The following is a 21,320-nucleotide window of genomic DNA, read 5'->3' as shown; positions in this document are numbered from 1 at the left end:
CTCGCAGTACATAGATTCAAAATGAGTACTATTTGGATTTGCATTAATTTTTCCAACATTTGTGAGCCTTTAATTTAAGTACAAGACTTAAAAACACATTTAAAGGTGTAGTCAGTTTTTTTTTTAGTTTATGTAATAGAAAAAATTAATATTTTACTCATAAATATACATTGACCAGTGTGTAATTACATCTTCCAAGAAGCTACTGGCGTCTCATAAACCGGTTAGTGGAAGTTGCCATGTTGACCCACCATCTTGAATACAATGGCAACCTCAAGCCTCATCTCTCGAAGTTTAGTCGGGGCTCTAACACATGAAAACATGCATAAAGTCAAGCTCACTCATGAAATGTGTCCGTCATAATAACATTACAGGCTATGCTAGGCTTTGGCCCACATCAGTCTAAAATCGTATGTAACCATGAATAATGTGTTTTGGAAACTGCACAACATGCAGCGCTATTAGTTCTCTCAGTCTCTCAGAGTAACATTTCTAATTTTGATTGAAACTGTCAGAGAAAACGGCAGCCTCGAGTAAGCCAGGATATTAGTTTACAGAGGCTGTTAGAATTATATGTCTAATGTTAAAATGTTGGTGACACAATAATTTCATCATATGGCACTGACATATTCATAGGGTTAATTTTTGAGACAAAATATCATGAGGTAGTCATGATTTTGCAAATATTCCACCCTAGTGCAGTTTGCACAAATTGTTTTAAAAATGCACTCACACTACAAACATCACTGATGAGTCAAGATCTGCACAAATTGACAGAAACACTGAAGCAGCTACACATTTTATTCTTATTGTCATGTATGTCCTATTTGTCAGGTGACAGAAGAACCAACACAAAGCTCAGAGAGTAATGGTGATGCAAGATCACAGGTGAAATTGGATGATGATTTGGTGGTTCATGACTGTATTTGAAGCACATGTGTGACTGCATGTATGTGGAATGTCTCACTGTTATTTATCAGGTGACAGAGGCAGCTCTGCCATGTTGTAGCTCGGACAGAGGTGAAGAGGTGATTATGCGGTGTGGATTCATCTCCCTGCACTGAATCATGTGCTCAATACTTTGCGGTGCAATATTAAAGGAACGTGACTTTCTCGACCTTTGCACAAGTTGAGGAAATGTGTGTGATGCAACGATCCATAGCGACCGTTTGTTCATACCGTCTTCACGAAAGGAGGCGCAACACACCTGTGTTTTGATCAAAGGTGTGCGCTACGAAGCAACGCTAACGGGTTAGTGATCTTTAAGTCAGAGTTTTAGTATCGCGAAGGCGGCTCTCTTTTTAACCTGGTTAAATCACCATGGTAACCTGATCTGGAACTGGTTATCTTCTGGTATGTTCGGAAAAGTTCTGGTAGCCAAAATGTCCTTTATGTATAAAAGACATTTTTGGTTAATTCAGAGAAAATGCTCTATATTGTTTATATTGAATGTCTCTTGTGTCACACCAGTCCTCTGCATGTCCTCCTTTACGACATCCATGAATCTTCTCTGTGGTCTTCCTCTTCCTCACACCTGGCAGCTCTATCTTTAACGTCATTTGTCCAGTATATCCACTATCTCTCCTCCGCACACGTCCAAAACACCTCAGCCTGAGCTGTCCCTCTGATATACTCATGTTAAGGCTTCAAAAAGGAAAATTAGTCTTTAGAGTCAAACAGCAAAACGCCTCATAAATAACCTGAAAAATGACTGAAAAGAACAACAGAGGGATGAGAATATTTTTAAGTGTCAACAGATCTGTCACATTCTTAGGCATGAAAGACCGAGACTGAGCTAGCAATGTGAGATGATCCCAGGTCTGTGTGGGTGCTTCCATTTTCGACTGGTGGGATTTGTCCTAATTCGATCTGCTTCTTTAAAAGTTGGTACAAGCACAGCGCTCCGCTGCTTGTCATCTGGAACATTTTTTTTTTGTTTAAAAGCATGTAGAATAGCATATGTAGGCAAGTATATTTCTCCTTTTTTGGTCAAGAAGCAAAGACATAAAGGAAAGAAAAAAAAAGAAACAGGTCAGGGTTCGGTGGTTGAATCATCCGTCCCCACCAATGTCAAAACCAAATCTACACCCCTGGGCTGAGGCATTCCAAAAATTGAATATCTTGTTTGGCCATGAAGTTTTCTGACACCTGTGTTTAAATGACAGTGAAAAATGCTGCACGCTCGGTTTATGTGAAACCCTTGGATCAGGTAGATTTTGGAAATGCCTCACTGCAGATTGAGGAGATGGAGCTCTACAGCAGTACAGAGAGAAAGCTGAGCAAACAAGACAGCAGAGGGGAGATGGAGACAAGCTGAGCAAGCTAGAAGCAAAAAAAAAAAAAAAAGCATGAAAAAGGTTTGAGTAAGGGGGGAAACATTACCGAAGGAGCAAGGCAGAGGTGTCAGACTTCAGCTGTTTGTTACAGAGACTGATTCAGTGCTGCAAAGAACAACAACAGAATTCAGATTATCTAATACAAGTAGTGCTGTGTGTGCCTCAAAGAGGGCCTGAAGAACCAATGGAGTGTGCTGCACAAACACAAGCCCGGCATGTTGTACCTATAAACAGTAATCAGCGGGTGTTAATAGCTAGACAGCCAGCAATTACATTCATCAAATCGAGTTAATCGCTCTATTGTGGCCAAGGTCACGTCACAGCTGTGAATCATCCTGCTGCTGGTCACCTCTGTGGTGATTTACTCCCATCTAGTGGGCAAAACAGAGAACAAAACTGCTGCCCGTGAAGGAAAATAAATCAGACAGCTGCTGTCTAAAAGTAAGTACGCTCTTTTTCTAACGTTTGACATACTAGGAAGTATTTAAACAAATCCTCTGAATCCACAGGTCCTAAGATTATTAAAACACAACCTCAAATGAACAACACATGACAGATTGCACTGTTCAATTATTTATTTAACAATGATTAACATCAAATGCAGAAGCAGTGTATGAAAAAACAAGTGCACCCTTAGTGCTTCCAGCCAGCCAGCTGTTGCTGATCAAATGCACTTGATTAACTGATCATCAGCAAGTGAGAGCACATTAAATAAAAGCAGAGGGTTCTTGCAGGTCTGAAGGTTAAATGTTGAAATTCAAGACAGTACAATTACAAAGCAGGCCATAGTTGTTCAGGAAAAAGACTGAACAAGTATGGCCTGTTTGGAAGGGATGTTGGTATTTACTTAGAAATAGGCTGCCCAGTGTCATTTAGTTTTTTTGTTAAGTCTTCATCTGTTCCCAGTTTTTTATATCCTGTTTTATTTTGGCAACCTTTTGCTCAAGTCTTCCTTGTTGTAGTTTTACTTCCTTTGTCTTCATTAGTGTCAGCTGTTCTCACTTCCTTTAACTGCCCTCTTTTTGTATATACTTTGGCATCTTGCCGTGTTTCTATGTATGCTTCCTTGCTTATGTTTGGATTGAGTTTGGTAGTTTATTTAATGGACTTATGTATTAGTTGGGGGCTTATTGAGTCCAAGGCTAGCTTAAATAAAGATTCATTTTTTGTTGATTTTTTTCCCCCCCATCTCCTTGCATGGCGAGTCTGCATTTGGGTCCACACCTAACAATCTATGAAACTTTGGCCATAATACCTAATTTAACAAATCACTGAAGACTTGTTATAAAAATGAATTAATTTGTCACACATTCAAGAAACAGGCTACAGACAGCGTAGATTGCAATATATACATTTATTTGACAGAAAAAACAGACATTGTAGCTCTCATTGAAGTAATGCCAGTTTAATTACAGCTGATTCCATATAGTGTAACAGGAGTGCAAAGTATAGAGAGAGGTGACTCTTCATCCATGAATTACTTAGCAGTAACTAGATTCACATGCTTAAGTGAGAAATGCATCTGAGATCAAACAGGATCAAAGCATCCAGAAGAACTGCTACAAGGTGGATTTCATGCCTCGGGAGATTCTTACAGCATCCTGTGTATGCATACATACATACATACATACATACATACATACATACATACATACATGTATTTGTGCTAAGTCAGGTTTTTTTAAAACATTTTTAAATCATATACTCATTGGTGTTTAAATTTTTTTCTTTACATATGAGACAGTAAATCAAGAGTGACACATCTGTAGCAGTAACTGTATCTGACTGTGCTAGCATGACCTGTCAGTAATCTCTACTCCTCAGGTGCTTGTTTACGATTGGTTGCCAGCAGATCTGTTGTACATATCAGATTTCAGCATTAAACTTCAACCAACACGTCAGTATTGTCCCAAACTGGATTAAACAGGTATAGTGTATATCTGAGAGTGTGTGGTTATTTTTATTGTACTCATTCATTACTATAAATAAATACAAAGGACTTGAAGTATATACGTGGTTTTCTATCTCGCTCACGCTCCTCATTTATAGCCAGAAGTGACGACTGACCCGTGACATTTAAAGAAGATTGAAGGCCAACTTTGAAACTAACACTTTCTCTGGTAATACCTAACAGCATGAAGGTTAATCCAACGCAAATCTATCAACATCCTAAAAAAAAAAAAAGAGAGAGAGAGAGAGAGAGCGAGAGAGAGAGAAAACAATATTTAAGGCCTAAACCCAGGGAGGACTCAGGTAAAGTTTGTGGACTATAAAAGGAGTTATACATCTACTCAAAGAAGATTTAAATGCCTGTATGGAACAGCTGACTCTATCATTTTAAGATCACCTTGAAAAGGTACTAAATGAGTCTCAAAAGACCAAAGTGGCCTGCCTACAGTACTACAATCTATGAATCAATGTAGTACTACCTAGAAAACAAAGAGGTGGGAATCTTACATCATGCTTGTACACCCTGCTGGAACCAGGCTGTGTTTTTCTGCAAACAAAAAGATAACTGTGCCCGGAGGCATTTTCCTGTAAACAAACAAAAGTTATGTCTACAGTCTGAACTTCCAAATCACTGTTTATATCCTTATGGCACAAAATAAAACATCTGAGGAAACAAGTCAGCATTTTCTTTCAGTAAGCAGCATGGTGTAGTAGTTAGCACCATTTGGCTGGGACTGTTCTTTGCATGAGTTTGCATGTGCTCCCTGTGTCTGCATGAGTTTCATCCCAAAGTCAAATGTACTGAGAGGAAATGATTTTTGATCCCCTGATGAATCTGAAAGCCTGTTGGTAACACATTACACCATAATGGATTGACATTTTGCAGCACCTGCAGGGTACAGGCCCATCTAGAACTTGCCAGTTAACAATTAAATGATTCAGAGAAGGCTTGGAAGAAGGTGCTGTGGTCAGATGAAACCAAAATGGAGCTCTTTGGCATCAACTCGACCTGCCGTGTTTGGAGGAAGAGAAATGCCAAATATGGCCCAAAGAACATGATTCCCACAGTAAAGCACAGAGGGGGAAACATTATGCTTTGGGGCTGTTCTTCTGCTATGCATACAGGATGATTTCACTGCATTGATGGGCCGATGGAGCAAAGTACGATAAAATATTGGACGAAAACCTCCTTCCCTCAGCCAGAACACTGAAGATGGGTCTTGGATGACAATGACCCAAAACCAAGGCAACAAAGAAGTAGCTAAAGAAGAAGCACTTTAAGGCCCATGGAGTGGCTTAGCCAGTCTGCAGACCTCAAACCACTCAGCAAACTTACAAATTCGCAGTGGATCAAATAATTATTACCAAACTGTACGTAGCCGCAGGGATAAGCCCAGCCTCCCCCGAAACCCTGAACTGGAAGAGCAGTTAGGAAAATGTAAGGAAGATGTTTTGAGGACGGCAACTAACTGTGAGCGGTTGCAGACCTGGTCCCTGTCTTTGAAACCATCATCTCAAAGGCAACAAAATCACAACTTCATTGCAACGCTCAGAATAATTATGGTCATGCTGCAGTCTCAAACCACTGTCATTCCTAGAGTAAAGCATTAGGCTTGATTTAGACATCTGTGGAAATCTATGTCTTAACTTCTGGCGAAACCGGAAACTCCTCAAGACTACCTCAAGTTGTTCAACCCGAGTTTTGGTAGCCGGTTTGACCTACTTATTCTGTACTCTCAGATTATTGGAAACATAATCTTAAATCTATAAGAAACAAAGGAAACACCTTGAAATTGAATCTTTTCCCCAAACCCAAAGACACTGACTTTGCTATGAGACAATTAACCATAAATTCATATTTTGCTGGAAAATGATTTAAACCAAAACCTGTATATTGAGTAATAGTTGTTCTTTCCTTTAAATTATCCTTCTGCAACAAGATAATCATCTAAGGCAACACATCAAAACAACCACAAAAAAACAAAACAAAAGAAAAAAAACAGTAACTGCTCAAGTGCTTTAAATATGTACGTGTGTGTGTGTGTGTGTGTGTGTGTGTGTGTGTGTGTGTGTGTGTGTGTGTGTAATAATGCAACATTAGAAACACATTTACAGTTTGGTCACAACAAATGGGAATTATTTGCAAAGCAATTCCCCTCACCAGTAATCAACAGGATATTACAGGGACAATTTAGTAGTGCAGTTCTGCCATTGGTATCCGGTAAGGAGTGTACACACTACATTTGGCAATATCTATGTAACAACTTGTGTTTCTGTTCGAGATTTCATCACACCACCCCCCACAAGACCGTATTGCAAACCTAGTAAGATTAACCAGAATTAATTCTGGGTAAAAGCGGGACAGCAAGTCTCTGGACAACATGAACTAAAGGGCTTAAAGGCCTCCTCTATCACACTGAGCTCCTTAAAAATGTCCACGACTGATTAAAAAAAATACAATAAATATATCACATTGATTTTTACATTCAGTAACATTTCAGTTGTTTTGCTATTTTTTGTCATTTTTTTCCTCTCAACACACAGCGGCTTTTCCATCAGATCAGTAAGGAAGAGGCTTCGTTAGTCGTGGGTTAGAGGCTCCGTCAGCCATGAATGTCTCGTTAATCTAGAACCAAACACACAGTCTGTTAATAATTTATAACAAGACTCCAGTTTACAAGCTTAATTTTCATGCACAGTCACGACATCACTGTTACGACAAGGATGTTAAAAACAAAAGGATATTTCTAGGTTTGCTCTTCTTCAGTTATAGGAAACCTAGAGGAAGGATTATAATTTAATCTGAAATCTAAACCACACATACCACAAAGCAGCGATAAGATGAAACAGGCTAACAAGACTACTTTAAGGTACCTGTGTGGAGTAATGTGTTCCTTAAAGCAGTGATCATCTATAACAAATAAATAAAACTAAGCTCTTCATAGTGATGAGCCCACAGATAATTATTACCCGACTCTACCTTACATTCAGCTCCATGTTTGGTTTTACAGCCTGCATCTCTGTTGTTTAGGTTTAATCTTGTAGCTCAAAGCTTGTCAAAAGAAGATTTTTTTTTTTTTTTTTACATACATGTACATTTACAAGTACTTTTTTTTGTCAAATAGCCAGGAATAATGAGAAAATGGACTGATTTCTGTTACCTCTCCCTTAATTACATGGACCAACCGTACTTACACGAGTGGTCTCATAGCCCATACTGATCCCTGTGATAACAGGCAGCCATTTTTAGTTTCAATACTGGAGTTAGCACTATAACACAAGTTGGACTCTTTCAACTTCTGAAGGAAAGGTATAACACTTTAGCTGCCAGAGACAGTCTCTAATACAGGGGCGGGCAATATGAAAAACTGGGCTTGGTGTAGAGGACCACTCCAATAAAAGCTAATTACATGCCCTAACTAACTGCCTGCTTACCTTTTGTAGCTGGGAAACAAAAAATTGTTACAATTATTAACTCTTCAGTTTCAGTACAAAATCAGCCACTGCCATCCAGCAGTTGTTGTCATCTTCTTTGCAGAAAAGACTGTTGGCAGTAAACATCACTGAGACCTATGATTAGCAGATAAAGTGGCTGTTTTTTTAGAGCCTTTTGCTCAAAGGGCCACTTGCTGTGACCAAAAACAATGCTGATGACAACAAATGCTTACTACTAAAAAAAATTCAACCATTAAAAACTTTAATGCTCCGTGGAGTTGAAGGAAACTGTATAGTCAGGTGATAGTTTTGTGTGGGTTCATTCCTTTTTTACATACAAGCGCTTAAATATGATTAAATGATTAAAAATATTTATAGAAGCTCATCTCAGATGAACTTCATGTGATATTTAATACATAGAAATGTCCTCCATTGTGACATGAGCCCATCACTCACTTGAAAGCACCTCCACCTCTCTAGCTTTTGACAAACCCACTCCAGAGTTTTGTTTGGGCTGGGCTCCCAGCTCCTCTGCCTCTTTGGACGAATTCCGGTTCTCATCTACAGGTTTCTTCTCCTTCGCCTCCTCTGGATTGTAGTGCCCACCCTCTTTTGCCACCATCTTCTCCACCTTCTCTATTAAGTGTCCCACTTGGGGATTCTCCCCAAATATGCAGTTGTTAATAAGAAAGTACCTCCGCTTACATTTCTCCAGCAACCACTGCAGATCTTTACCCTCCCTACGAATGTACCTCTCGATGGAGATTTTCTTCAACACATCCGCCCAGGTGAACACCACAATTGTATGCCTCCACACATCCTCCCCAAAGAGGCTCACGTGTTCCTCAATGCGAGCACGGTCCACCTCGGTGAACATGCCAACGGGGATGACGAGCAAGAAGGCGTGTGGACCTGGAGGGCAAAGAGAGGCTCCCCTGACTAACTCCTGTTTATAGGAAGGCGGAGTATCCTGGGAAGAGAACCATCCTGGCGTGTCCACCACTGTCACCTGTCGTCCCTGCACCTCTGTCTGCCTCGTAACACAGAACTCAGCAGCTCGCTCTAAATGAAACTCCTCTCTGCCTAAGATGGTGTTGCCTGTCAAGCTCTTCCCCGGCCACCTCCATCCCAACACCACCAGACGAACTTCATCCAGGCGGTTGGCCTCCTTGGCTTCAGCTCCTGCCTTTCTGGCCACCTCGTCTGGTCCAGAGGTTTGTCCAGCTACGGTCCGTAAAAATCATAAAAAAGACAGTGTCAGTACAAATAACTGTATTATCGTCATTATACTCATGATTATTAGTATTATTGCATGCTTAATTTTTTTTGCATTTATTTTAAATTTTAAAAAAAATATTCAAATGAATTTTATTTTATTTATTATGCAAAAATTTGCTTATTAGCTCTGAATCCTGTTAAGCCACCACTGGCTTAACAGGATTCACTACATTTAAACAAATAAAAATACCTAACTTTGGGTTTCATTCAAAGCATGTTCAACTTATAATGCAAATATCTAATTAGCCAATCGTTTGGCAGCAATTTAATCCATTTAGACCTGCAGACACAGTCGAGATGACCTGCTGAAGTTCAAACAGAGCGTGAGAATGAGGATGAAAGGTGATTCAAGTGACTTTAAAAGTTGTTGTCAGTGCCAGATGGGCTGGTCTGACTATTTCAGAAACTGCTGATCTACTGGGATTTTCCACACACAAGCCCATCTCTAGGGTTTTCAGAGAATGGTCCGAAAAAGAGAAAATATCCAGTAAGCAGCAGTTCTCAATTCGAGCACCTTTGGGATCTGCAGTTGGCAGCTCCAGCTAGTGCTTGATGCGATCATGTCAATATGGACCAAACTCTGTGTATAAAATTGTGAAAAAAAATGTCAACATGAAATGTATTATAATTGCTATACACCTTAATGATTATATCTTTTGACTCTGGTATATATCATTAATGTATTTTGGGATATAATTTGTACGAACAAAAAGCTTAAAGGTTGTGTGGATGTCACAATGACTAACTGAACTTATGTTTGTTGGTTTTAAGACTTGATTAATGGTATACACCCAGTATGCTATGATTGGCTCTTACATAGCATCTCAGTACTCTTTATGCACCATGCCTCATTCACACTCCTCCATACAAGCACTTTTTTTTCTAACATTCACACACTATGCAAGAAACATGTCCTGGATGGACTGGCACGCATCTTCAATGATGTATCCTGGGGTCATCGGGTGTTTCGGGTCTCGCAACATCATACACCCTCACCCAGGCGACCCAGCCGAGGGTGATCAGGCCCCGACTTGCGTACCAGTAGCTAGCCACGGATCAGCCCTCTTAATCCACAGCCACTTTGTGGCTTTCTCTGCCGCTTCGCTCACAGTCTTCTTGGCTGCCCCAACCACAACACACACAGATACTCCCACAGATGCATCAGAAAGCAACATGAGGATCAGGATACAGACTTGGGCATGCAGACTGAAGCAGCCAGGTATCAAAACATCGGCCTTCCACTGATGGATGAACTGCTCTACCTCCTGAAACCCGTGGTAAACGTGTGAATACGTCTACCCAATTGCGCTCAGTCGGACCGAAATACGTTAGCGGTACATGAGTCAGTGTGCCGGATTAACATTTAATTGTTTCGGTGTACCTTTGATGCTTTAAAAGCATTCGTTTTTTCTTTTTTCAGTTTTTAAAAGTTTATTAAGTATTTTTCAAATAGCAAACACTACTTGTTAAAACTAACGAGGGGGTATCTGTTAGAGGGAAAATGCAAGAGGTTTTAAAGAAGTCGGTTGCCTTCATAACATTAGTGATGGGTCGTTCGCGAACGAAATGGCTCTTAGAGCCGACTCTTTGACGTGAACGACGCGAGCCGGCTCCTTATCGCGAGCCGTCACGTGGGGTTTTTTTTCTTTTTCTTTCTCTCACCCTCTCTCTCTCGCCTGCACGTGAGCCTTGTGCTTTACGATGGGCAGAGGGGGGAGGGGCGGTAGTTACACTCAGTAGCAGGAACAGAGCCAGAGGGAGAGAGAGAGAGAGAGAGAGAGAAAGAGAGCCAGGGACAAAAACGTGACATTAGAAAGGTATAGTAATCATCCACAACTATTTTCGGTTGCAGATGATAAAGGATTCAGAAAGTTTATTCATCCAGGCCCATATGACAGAGAATATGCATGTTCTTTTTGTTTTGATATTTTAATTTATATTTAATTGTGTTGTGGTTTGCAGTGTTTTGTGTTGTTTTCACTTTAAATTTGTAAAAGGAAAAAGCTGAAAATTTAAATAGTTAAAAGTTGAAATGTGAATAGTTTATTTTTGTATTATATGATTTATTTATTACATTTTATGTGGAGTGAATAAATAAAAGTATATTTACGGTGGCCCCTACAGACAAAGCACATACAAACTTCAAATCGCGTACGAACTCTGATGCATGTGCAAACTCCAAAACACGTACAAACTCCGAAGCATGTAAAAACTCAGAAGCACATAAAAACTCAAAACACGTACAAAAGACAACAGAAGTGCTCCAGGATGCTGGGCGCAGTGTGGAGCTTTTGGTATCTTGTGGCTACACAAGCCACCAAGTACCAACAACCGGATTTGGTGTGTGGTAGTAACAGGTAAATGAACTTTTTTTTAAATTATTTGAATATATATGAGTGCCTGTGTATAAATACACAAACAATACACACATGCTTTCAATTGTGTAATTTAAGTGATCTAGTAGCTCTGCTTTGGAAGTTCAGTTCATGCTAGAAATGTTTTTCGGAGTTTGTACGTGTTTTGTCTCTAGGGGCCACCGCATATATTTATATATAAACATACCGGTATATAAATAAAACCACTTTGTTTTACGTTAGTAATTCTTTTTGTGCATAATTTTATATTATTGTTAATAATAAGTTAATTAAAGCAACAAAACAACCTGAAGAGCCGGTTCGGAGCCGAAAGAGCCGGCTCTTTTTAGTGAGCCGAACCGAAAGAGCCGGCTCTCTAAAAAGAGCCGGAAATCCCATCACTACATAACATGTCGTGAAGGCGACTGAGTCACAGTCACGTAGACCTCCCAAATTATGCAGCAATGCCTGCTGGGGCCGGTTGCGTTGAGCAAAATCGACCAACTTAACGAAGATTTTGTTCCAAATAAAATAAACCTATACATTTACTATATATGGTTACTTTATTTCCTTCCCGGTCCACATTTTTAAGTTACTTCATCTTTTTTGACTTGTACTTTAGTTATCTAAAATGTGTTTTCCCACGCATTCTTAGCTGAGTCACCTAAATTAACCTTAAGCTCTACTTTATACACTTTTGATGTACTAAAACCTTTGCTGGTGTGCTGAATACATTTACTGTGAAAAGGAAATGTTTCAAATATTAAACTAAGGCGGAAACTGAGTTTCCAGTTATCGATAACATCTAGTTTAAGATTTATGACTGACAGCCTTTGTGGTTTAAAAGTATTTCTTATAAACCTTAAATACGTTTCAGTTGTGTTTTGCCGATATAGTGAAACGTGTCAAAATCCGGTTCGGACGTTTAGCTTCGAAACTGCTAAGTTGATGCTAATTTTGACAGTCCCGGAAACGCCCCGTCTTTATTTGATAACTTACACAAACTAAAGTTGTTTGAGTTGCGATAAAATCAAAATCTTACCTGAGGTCTGAACTGGTTTATTCGCTTCCATGTTCCGTTAAATTCCGAATTATAGTCTTAGTTTGTCTTTGGGCGGCTAGTTCGCCGGAATACTTGATGACAGAAGTTACCGGATAATCTGAATGCAAATACACTACTTCCGGTCCCTGATTTCAAAATAAAGGCACATCGTTTAAAAACCGGATGCATAAAACGTACACAAATATCCTCAATTTTAAAGGTTTTTAGTTATTACTTAAGACTCGAAAATAATATAACCACAAGAATACATAGCTACATATCAAATTTTAATAATTATTATTTTTAGAAAAAGAGGACATAAACACTTTGAGATATGTATAAGACTTTTATTGTGGAACAGGGATAAAGCAATAGCCTGTATTTACAACATTAATGCAGAAGTTATTTACAGCTGAATAAAGTACACTTTTTCCCTTAGTTATAAAAGCATTAGTCAAGCCCTAGCTACAATTTCATTGACCCTTTAAAAATTTTCTGTCATAGATTAGTATGGTTTCTATGAACGTTTGTTTCTGACAAAGAAGGCAAACAATTTCCATCCATAAGTCAAAGTTTGTTATTTTTCAAGTTAAAATTATTTTCTCAGACATTTAAGATACACAACCCCAAATTTTGAGATATTAACACTAAATTGTATATGGCAAATCTTTTTTATTGTAGTGGCAGAAATGACATTCCATAACTTTCCATTAAAAGAAAAAAAACAAACAAAAAACAACAACAAAAAAACCCCTCACACATGGGAACAAAAACCTATTCCTTCACTTCTTGATAAATATTACTAGTCATGTAGCTGAAAGTTTACTCAAAAACAACATATTGCTCTTCATTATTGAAATGGCTTTCAATAATAATAATAATAATAATAAAAAGACTGTGAGAAAGATCCTTTTATAGTTCTGTGTATGCTTTCTTCAGGAAACAGGCTGCCTTAGTGTACTTAAGTTCCCCACGATGCCAGCATGTGCATGTCATCTTCCTCCTCAACCTTTCTCCTGGTTGCTGTAAAAAAGGAGGAAACAATTAATAATCAATGCTGTGGACTAAACATGGGAAATTTACCAGCAACCAATTTTTTTATTTTACTGATGGCAAAAAGAATCTTCTCCTTTAATGTATTTATAATAAGCCTTAAAATCTGTTGTGTGCATATACTGCAGCACCTTTTCACAATGGAGAAAAAACAATCAGTTTCCATTATTACATTTTCGCGATTATAATTGGATTTTATAATATTCAAATAAATACACTAAAGATCAAATTAACAGAAATATGCTTAAAATTAATAATTTAATAGATACATTTTTAAAAATATTGTGGGTTGTTGTTTTTTTTAATTTGGGACAGTATTACAGTTTGCAGGCAAGCGTGTGAAAGTGGCCATCACATGTAAGATCTGTCAGTTGTTAGAAACTTACTTGCGCGCTCATTGGATCTTGATGAAGGCAGTTTGGAGCTGGGAACGCTGGGCAGTCCGCCCATACTCATCATACTTTCTTCAAGGTCCTCCTGCTCTAGCTCCTCCAGCTCAGCCAACAGTTCATCCTAACAAAAAAAGAAAGGTGAGCACGTGCCACACAGCAAAATACCAAGCATATTTTAATATCTGTGCAAAAAAAAAAGTCTTTATAAACACTAAGACAGTCTCCACCTCATCAAATGTTTCCCCAGAAGGTCTGGAGATAGCATCACTGATTTCCTGGGCCACGTCTTGCTGCTCGGTGATATCTGCCATCAGATCATCGATCTTCCCCAAATCCCTGAGAATGAGAGTAAGAGTGAAAGAAGGTGAAAGGGTTTTCACTCACTCAAAACACCGCACTTGCTTTCTTAATTAAATTCTGTTTGAGATTCTCTGTGTTCAATTATCACACACAACATTCAGTAGTGTTGAAACTGCACCAAAGAAGTATTAGGATTTATTCATCATTTTGACTAATTATACATTTTTGATTGTATGTTGCAGCTTTCCTTCTGAAATATGGCTCATAAATGAATTTACGTCACATGTTTCCTTGTTCAAAAGGAAACAATCTCTGCACATAAACACAACCAAGCCAGGACTACCGGTGGAAAGTAAGACCAAAGCTCAGGGGGGTTTCTGCCTTGTGTGAGCAGCTTCTTACGTGTTCTCATGGATCTTCTTCATGGCCTTGGCAGCATAGCCCATGTTCTTCAGGACCTCCGTGTTGGTGTGAGAGTTCTCCAGAGCTTCCCTCTGAAACTCGATGGTGGAGAGCGTGCCATCAATCTGGGTGAGCTGCTGCTCCAAACGCTTTTTCCTCTTCAAGGCCTGCAGGGCAGCTGACACAGAGAGGACATAGAAGTCACTTGTGCAGTTAAATTTCCAAAAGTGTCATGTGTCCTCAAAAAAACAAAAACAAACAAACAAACAAACAAAAGACAGGGTTCCTCCCTTTCACAGGGTGACGTTTATTCTTAGTCAACAACCAATGCAGCTGAGACAACAGTCCATGCCACCCAGGGCTGTGGGTGCAGCTCTGAGGGAAGGGACCTTTCAGGTTTAATAAAAACCTTTTGTTGTTTTACTTGTTAGAAACCTGTTGTATTTTCAGGCATTGTCAATGACACACTGAAGACAATCACTGCGAGGGAAGTATTCACAGTTGTGTCACTGTACATTTAAGAGTTGTTTAACACTTTCCTGCACATTTATCTAAATAACAAAAGAGTCATCCACCTTAAATTTTTGATATGTGAACTAGGATTTATGAAAGCTGGTACATTTGTAGTCGCAAGAGTCCAAAAATGTACATTTTAAAGGTTTTATGGGATTTTCACTGTAAAAAAATAAAACAAAAAAGACTTGTTAGAAATAAGAGTCAGGTTTTATAAACTCTGTTTATATAGACATTGTGTCTTCGGTTTAACCCATGAGCTGTTGCTACCACACATCAAGTTATTAAGCAAGAACAACAGAAATGTAAAATGAGATATAAAAGGCCCATAAACCACCTCCTTTTCTTTGATATTTGCCCGGACAAAAGATTAAAATATGGAAGTGTACAAGATAAGACTTCCTGGAGGCGTAGTGTGTCCTGGCCTGGCCTCGGTGGAGGAACAGGTGCACACATTTTTTCAGACCATCATAAAAACAAATATAAATACCCCTCTTGTTCTTCGTGCCGTGCTTCTTGGCTATCGCAATTTCTTGCTCTATCTTCTTTTCCAGGTAGTCCTGCTTCTTTGTCAGCATTTCTTCTGTTTCCCGGAGTTTGTGGATGGCCTCCTGGGCCGAAGGGTTTCCCTTCGACTTGTGTTTCGAGCCCCCCTTGAACAAATTGGAGATTTTGCTCATTTTGGCTGTTTGGGGGCGGTAAACTTTGTTGGTAACTAAAAAGCAAAACAGTCTGAACGATCGTCCAAGCTTCTTTTCTCCAAAGGCGGGTGTGTTGCGGGCAGATATTCCAGCTCGACGGCTTTGTGTTCTTTCAAACAAGCCGTGAACACAACTCTCGCCACACCTTTCGCAGATACCTGCGTGACGTCTGGATACCTGACGCCTTACCTCCCGTTTCCACCAGGGCTTAAATTTTGCGTCTTTTCCGTGTTTTCTCTCCAAACGGGATAATACAACAGTGCATCATATCTTGTTTTAACGTTTTAATTTAGTTGTACAAACAGATATGTTGATTAAGCTGATAAAACCAGAAAAAAACTGAATTTTATTTACTGTGAAAAAAATGTGGATAAATGAAATTGTTAATTTATTTTACTTTACATACGAGTCATGTGTATCCTGTTACACACATATAATAAAAAAATATAAAGATTTAAAAAGTTTTATATGGTATAGACTCAGTCACGTGACGACACATTTGGGGTCAAAGTTCGTGTCGATGATCTCAGCTGACGCTGTTTCGGTTAGCTAATGGCTGAATTAGACATCGGGAAGCATTGCCAGGTTGATTCCTGCAATCTGAAAGGTCCGTTGTATTTTTGTGTGAAGCACAGTAAATAAAGATGTTGGGGTGCGACTTTATTCTGCTGTTTTAATTATTATGAAAACGCTAATCGTCTTTTTTTTAGCATGCTTAGCCTGTGCGCTAACGCTTGTTAGCGTTGGTTCCCTCGGATAAAACTCAATTTATTATCAAGCATTCTTCTCTAAAACTACAAACTCCCACAAGGAAATTCAGCTCGGTCTTTAAATGAGTTACGACAGTTGTACTCTTAATGTTATGTAAATATAAGTAACGTGAATGAAGCTGATTGAAAGTGTCAGACTAGTTTAATGAGCTACTTTGGGACAAATTGTTAGATCTCATCGTTTGAACTGGACAAGTGTACTTATGGTCCTTGTTCACAACATATTTAACACGTTCTCCTTGTTCTTCTCTCAGACTTTCTGCCATTTGTTTGTGATTCCTGCGGTGGTGTTTTCTGGTAAGACTTCAAGTCAGGTTTTTTGTTTTTTTCTTATGTGCATCTGTTAGCGTGTTGTTACGAATACTGTAATATATATTTATTATTATTATATATATATATATATATATATATATATATATATATATATATATATATATGGCATGGCAGCACAAGAACAAGCTCTGAGTACAAGATCCATAGAGGCTGGGGTCTATCACACCAGGCAAGACCCCAGGTGCAGGCTGTGTAAAGATGCCCCAGAGACAATCCAGCACATAACAGCAGGGTGCAAGATGCTAGCAGGCAAGGCATACATGGAACGCCATAACCAAGTGGCCGGCATAGTGTACAGGAACATCTGTGCCGAGTATAACCTAGAAGTCCCGAGGTCAAAATGGGAGATGCCCCCAAGGGTGGTGGAGAATGACCGAGCTAAGATCCTGTGGGACTTCCAGATACAGACGGACAAAATGGTGGTGGCTAACCAACCGGACATAGTGGTGGTAGACAAACAGAAGAAGGCGGCCGTAGTGATCGATGTAGCGGTTCCGAATGACAGCAATATCAGGAAGAAGGAACACGAGAAGCTGGAGAAATACCAAGGGCTCAGAGAAGAGCTCGAGAGGATGTGGAGGGTGAAGGTAACGGTGGTCCCCGTGGTAATCGGAGCACTAGGTGCGGTGACTCCCAAGCTAGGCGAGTGGCTCCAGCAGATCCCGGGAATAACATCGGAGATCTCTGTCCAGAAGAGCGCAGTCCTGGGAACAGCTAAGATACTGCGCAGGACCCTCAAGCTCCCAGGCCTCTGGTAGAGGACCCGAGCTTGAAGGATAAACCGCCCGCAGGGGCGCGCTGGGTGTTTTTTATATATATATATATATATATATATATATATATATAATATTTGAATAGTGTTGTTTTAATGTCGTTAACTGACCCCACACTAAGTGTTAAATCCCTTTTTGTGTTCTAGTCGCTGTTGCTTCTTTTGTATTGAAGTGGACCAAACTGAAATAGTCTTCTGTCTATAAAGATACATAAATAAGAAATACCTATAAAAACACCCCAGTGGCCTCTGAGTGAGGTCAGAATACCCAGGGTATCTTAGCATTATCTGGATTCACTCACCTTAACATTGATAGTCAGGTAAAGAGGTCACACAAAGCTGGTTATCATTTGCTCTGGTAACCCAGGGTTTCCTCTGAAACGTAACTGGTCAGATGATCTTTACAATGCAAATATGCTCAGTAGAACAGGTGATTTTATAAAGGAAGTTGACTCTATATACATGGGAAAATATAAAAACATCTACACACCTACAGTCGGTGTGAGAGGAGAATTACTGTTGAGTACAGTATTTAAAATGTGCACTTTGGTCAGTAAGACGGGAGAAGAGCTACAATTTTAATACAGTTTTGTCTATTTAAATCCAGGAAAGTAAACTTGGTTAAAATGCTGTGTGACCAGACTCATTATAACAACTCTTCCATTAAGACACAGGAGAATCAGGTGGATTATAATTGGGTATTTCATTAAGTTAATGCTTAAAGGACAATTTTAGTTTTTATTCTCTTAGCTGCAGCCTTGGTAGTGTTTGATGGGCTGAGTAAAGAGTAAAGACTAAATATAAAATTAGAATTCAAAGGTCAGCTTAGTCTAGTTGCAAACTCAATAAAAGGTCCAGGAGTACAAAAAGGTGTCCTGTTTTAAGATCATATATTAATTTTTATAGACCAATAAAATTGTTGTAAAATTGTTTGCAGCCAAAAGGAGAAAAAAAAAAACAAGGAATAAAGTTGGTACTAAGAATACAAGGAAACAAAAAGATATTAGACGCTATTGAAAAACTTTAGACCCTCCTACTGTCTGCGCACTCATGTCAGAGGGATTTTTCCAAGATTGGTGACGCTATTTTTCAGGGAAAGTTCATACCTGTTGTTCTCTTATCTGGAATATAACCTGCTGCAGAGCAGATTAGGTTCTTAACATAGGTTACCATGACAATAAACTCTGGTAAAAACATAACCAGCTTCGTAGTACGGAAAACTCTTATATCTGAAGTTATCTGGTTAAGATAATTCAGGTGAGAATTGTTCATTTTCACCTCAGATAAACACATTTTTGTCCCTTTCAGTCTCGAGCACAGAAGCAAAGATGGACACTCATGTTCAAAGGTATCCTGAGCTGTTAAATAAATTAGCTTAATGTCTTTCTCTAATATTATCAGGACAACAAATACATTTCTCTTTATGGCTGAAGCCTTTCTTCACTCTATCTTTCTTTTCTTTTTAGGAGTCAGTAAAAAGGGAATCCGGGACAGCGGGTGGAACTACAAGTTATCCATGCTCATTTGAAGACTGCAAGGGAAAAGAATTGTTACCAGTTATATGTCCGCAGTGTGAAAAACATTTCTGTTTGGCGTAGGTTACCAACTTTAATGAACTTTTTAATAAGGCGGTGGCTCTTGAGCGTTTTTTGATCCTGTTCATGGCAGAAAAAGTTTAAACCTCCGATCGCATAATTTTTATTAATTCAGAACTAATAAACTGACTGTTTTGTCTTTATAGCCACCGACATCAAGATAATCACAAGTGTGAGAAGCTGGAAGTCCAAAAGCCTCGAATGCAAGCCACCAAAGAGCTGGTGCAGAAGATTGTAGGTTAGTTAATGTAGTCCGGAGTTTCTTCTGTCATTCCTCTTTTGTCCACATGGGATCAGTATTAAACAACTGCCTTCACTCTTGTGTGCCTGTTCCCTTTGACCTGTTAACCTGGATTTTGTTTTCCTTTGTGCCTGGCGGCCGCTCAGAGTCAAAAGATGGATCCAAAAGTAAAGGGCGCAGAGGAGCAAAGAACAGTGCAACCGCAGCAAAGGTGGCCCTGATGAAGCTGAAGTTGCATGCTGCAGGGGACAAGGGGCTGCCGCAGGTAAAATCCCAACTGTCGATACTTTTATTTTGACACTTTACTGTCTGCTCAGTTTCTTGTGTATACATTACTGCATGTTAAACATCTCTTGTCATCCACCTGCCATTATTCAATTTCTTTTATTTTTACTTTCTAGACAGAGAGAACCTACTTTCAGGTGTATCTTCCTAAAGAATTAAAAGACTCCAGCAAGCCCATGTTCTTCTGTTCCAAATGGAGCGTGGGGAAAGTGGTGGATTATGCAGCCTCTTTGGCTGGCCTCAAGAACAACAATAACGTGCTGACAGCTAAGGTAAGAGAACAGAGGGGTGTACTACAAATAGCAATATCGATGGGTTAGTGAAGTATGTTGAGCTTAAAGTCGGCGTTGTCTGTGCCACAACATCCCAAAAGGTTGATTCTGTTCATCTGGACGTAGCGTTTTAGTGGGAGAAACATTTCGACACTCATCCAAGTGACTCATTCAGTCTCAGCTGACTGCAGGCTTCCCCAAACTTATAAACAGTGCCTTTGCACAATGACTGAAACTAGCACCACTGAATGAACAATGGTGGCTGTCTTTTTACCACCGTAGGTTACTGTAGCAACAAATGCTTTGGTATTTGTTGCGTTAATACTGTAAGGTGTCTATAGGCAAGTGCTGTTTGTGTATACACACATTAGAGCATAACTTTTTACTATTCTCTAAGTGAGAAGGAATACATTATGAAACCCGTTCGACCATACCTTAGTAACACTACTTAAGCAAGCCCTGCAGTAAAGCTACAGTAGCCCAAAATGTGCTGCGTGGTGACAGGCAATTTATTTTTCATACCATCCCAGGAAGTTAGCTGATGATACAGCAAATAAATGTTTGTCCTGGAATTGTGTGTAATAGAAGCCACATTAGAAAATTGATTGGTCTGTTTGTAAGCCATTTATCACTCAAAATATTAAATCACTGAAATTAATGTCACTTTGATAAATAGATTTCACAGTCCCCTTCATTAGACTGTTGGGAATAGACAGCAACATAAGAGCACGCTGAGTGGGGAAAATAAATATATTACCTAAATATTAACGATTTTCTGCAGCATTCCCGTCTTGCCTTATTTGCTAAACCTATCACTGTTTGTTTTTTCTCTTACACACGCTTTTGCTTTCAGAGCTGCTTTAATTCTTCATGGTATAGATTCAACAGGTCTGCGTGCCTAAACGCATTGAGTTGTTGGACATTGTACCCACCACAGTTACAGTTTTATATCTAGACAAAGCTGTGTAGCATCGTGCACATCTCTTAACAGTATCCTCTTCTCTTTAATTGCAGAAGCTGCGGTTATGTCATCCTCAGACAGGCGAGGCTTTTCAGATGGATGACACCCTGCTCTCTCTGTTGGCTCACCCAGAAACTCCTCTGTATAACGGGGGAAATGTCATTCTGGAGTATCTGGACAATGAGTGCACAGGCCTGAATGATATTTCTGACTATATCACACAGAACTGACCAGACACTGTGAATAATTTCTGTGTGCAGTTTGTATTTATACAAATAAATTGCTATTTTATAAATGTTGCTTTGGGTTTTACTTTCAAGCTGAAAAGAGAGCAT

The 21,320-nt window shown here is 39.3% G+C and overlaps 3 protein-coding genes across 4 annotated transcripts; 1 reads left to right on the top strand and 2 right to left on the bottom strand.

The window, feature by feature from the left end:
• Window positions 1-3,671: 3,671 nt before the first annotated feature.
• Window positions 3,672-12,532, bottom strand: gimap4 (GTPase IMAP family member 4; the record flags this gene model as incomplete). 2 transcript variants are annotated; one of them, XM_082545883.1, is made up of 3 exons in its annotated part: window positions 12,396-12,532; window positions 8,178-8,945; window positions 3,672-6,912 (listed from the first exon to the last, which is right to left on the bottom strand). In XM_082545883.1, exons 1-3 carry the CDS (start codon window positions 12,424-12,426, stop codon window positions 6,908-6,910), a joined length of 804 nt encoding a protein of 267 aa, XP_082402009.1. In that variant the 5' UTR covers window positions 12,427-12,532. The 2 variants fall into 2 exon arrangements, with proteins under 2 accessions (XP_082402009.1, XP_082402008.1); XM_082545882.1 differs by lacking the exon at window positions 3,672-6,912 and having other exon boundaries at window positions 8,170-8,945.
• A 196-nt stretch (window positions 12,533-12,728) lies between these two features.
• On the bottom strand, window positions 12,729-15,951 carry chmp4c (charged multivesicular body protein 4C). Its single transcript, XM_082546245.1, has 5 exons — window positions 15,546-15,951; window positions 14,543-14,720; window positions 14,068-14,176; window positions 13,835-13,961; window positions 12,729-13,418 (listed from the first exon to the last, which is right to left on the bottom strand). The coding sequence occupies exons 1-5, from the start codon at window positions 15,733-15,735 to the stop codon at window positions 13,357-13,359; spliced, it is 666 nt and encodes a 221-aa protein (XP_082402371.1). The 5' UTR covers window positions 15,736-15,951; the 3' UTR covers window positions 12,729-13,356.
• Window positions 15,952-16,248: 297 nt separating this feature from the next.
• zfand1 (zinc finger, AN1-type domain 1) lies at window positions 16,249-21,280 on the top strand. The gene is made up of 8 exons (XM_082546244.1): window positions 16,249-16,363; window positions 16,781-16,823; window positions 18,940-18,979; window positions 19,098-19,225; window positions 19,373-19,464; window positions 19,614-19,732; window positions 19,869-20,024; window positions 21,039-21,280. Exons 1-8 carry the CDS (start codon window positions 16,309-16,311, stop codon window positions 21,213-21,215), a joined length of 810 nt encoding a protein of 269 aa, XP_082402370.1. The 5' UTR covers window positions 16,249-16,308; the 3' UTR covers window positions 21,216-21,280.
• Window positions 21,281-21,320: the final 40 nt, after the last annotated feature.

Source organism: Aulonocara stuartgranti, assembly GCF_965226115.1.
Source record: "Aulonocara stuartgranti genome assembly, chromosome: 9".
Classification (NCBI taxonomy): domain Eukaryota; kingdom Metazoa; phylum Chordata; class Actinopteri; order Cichliformes; family Cichlidae; genus Aulonocara; species Aulonocara stuartgranti.
Note: the sequence above shows the minus strand (reverse complement) of the source record. Positions and strands in the feature narration are given on the sequence as shown.

Excerpts from the sequence above, each read along its gene's own strand:
- chmp4c (XM_082546245.1), bottom strand. The coding sequence starts at position 15,735 with ATGAGCAAAATCTCCAATTTGTTCAAGGGGGGCTCGAAACACAAGTCG. Across the intron at positions 14,721-15,545 it reads CGGCACGAAGAACAAGAGGG|CTGCCCTGCAGGCCTTGAAG; the intron begins GTATTTATATTT and ends TCTCTGTGTCAG. Across the intron at positions 13,419-13,834 it reads AAGATCCAATGAGCGCGCAA|CAACCAGGAGAAAGGTTGAG; the intron begins GTAAGTTTCTAA and ends CCTTTTTTACAG.
- zfand1 (XM_082546244.1), top strand. The coding sequence starts at position 16,309 with ATGGCTGAATTAGACATCGGGAAGCATTGCCAGGTTGATTCCTGCAAT. Across the intron at positions 16,824-18,939 it reads TCCTGCGGTGGTGTTTTCTG|TCTCGAGCACAGAAGCAAAG; the intron begins GTAAGACTTCAA and ends TGTCCCTTTCAG. Across the intron at positions 20,025-21,038 it reads ATAACGTGCTGACAGCTAAG|AAGCTGCGGTTATGTCATCC; the intron begins GTAAGAGAACAG and ends CTTTAATTGCAG.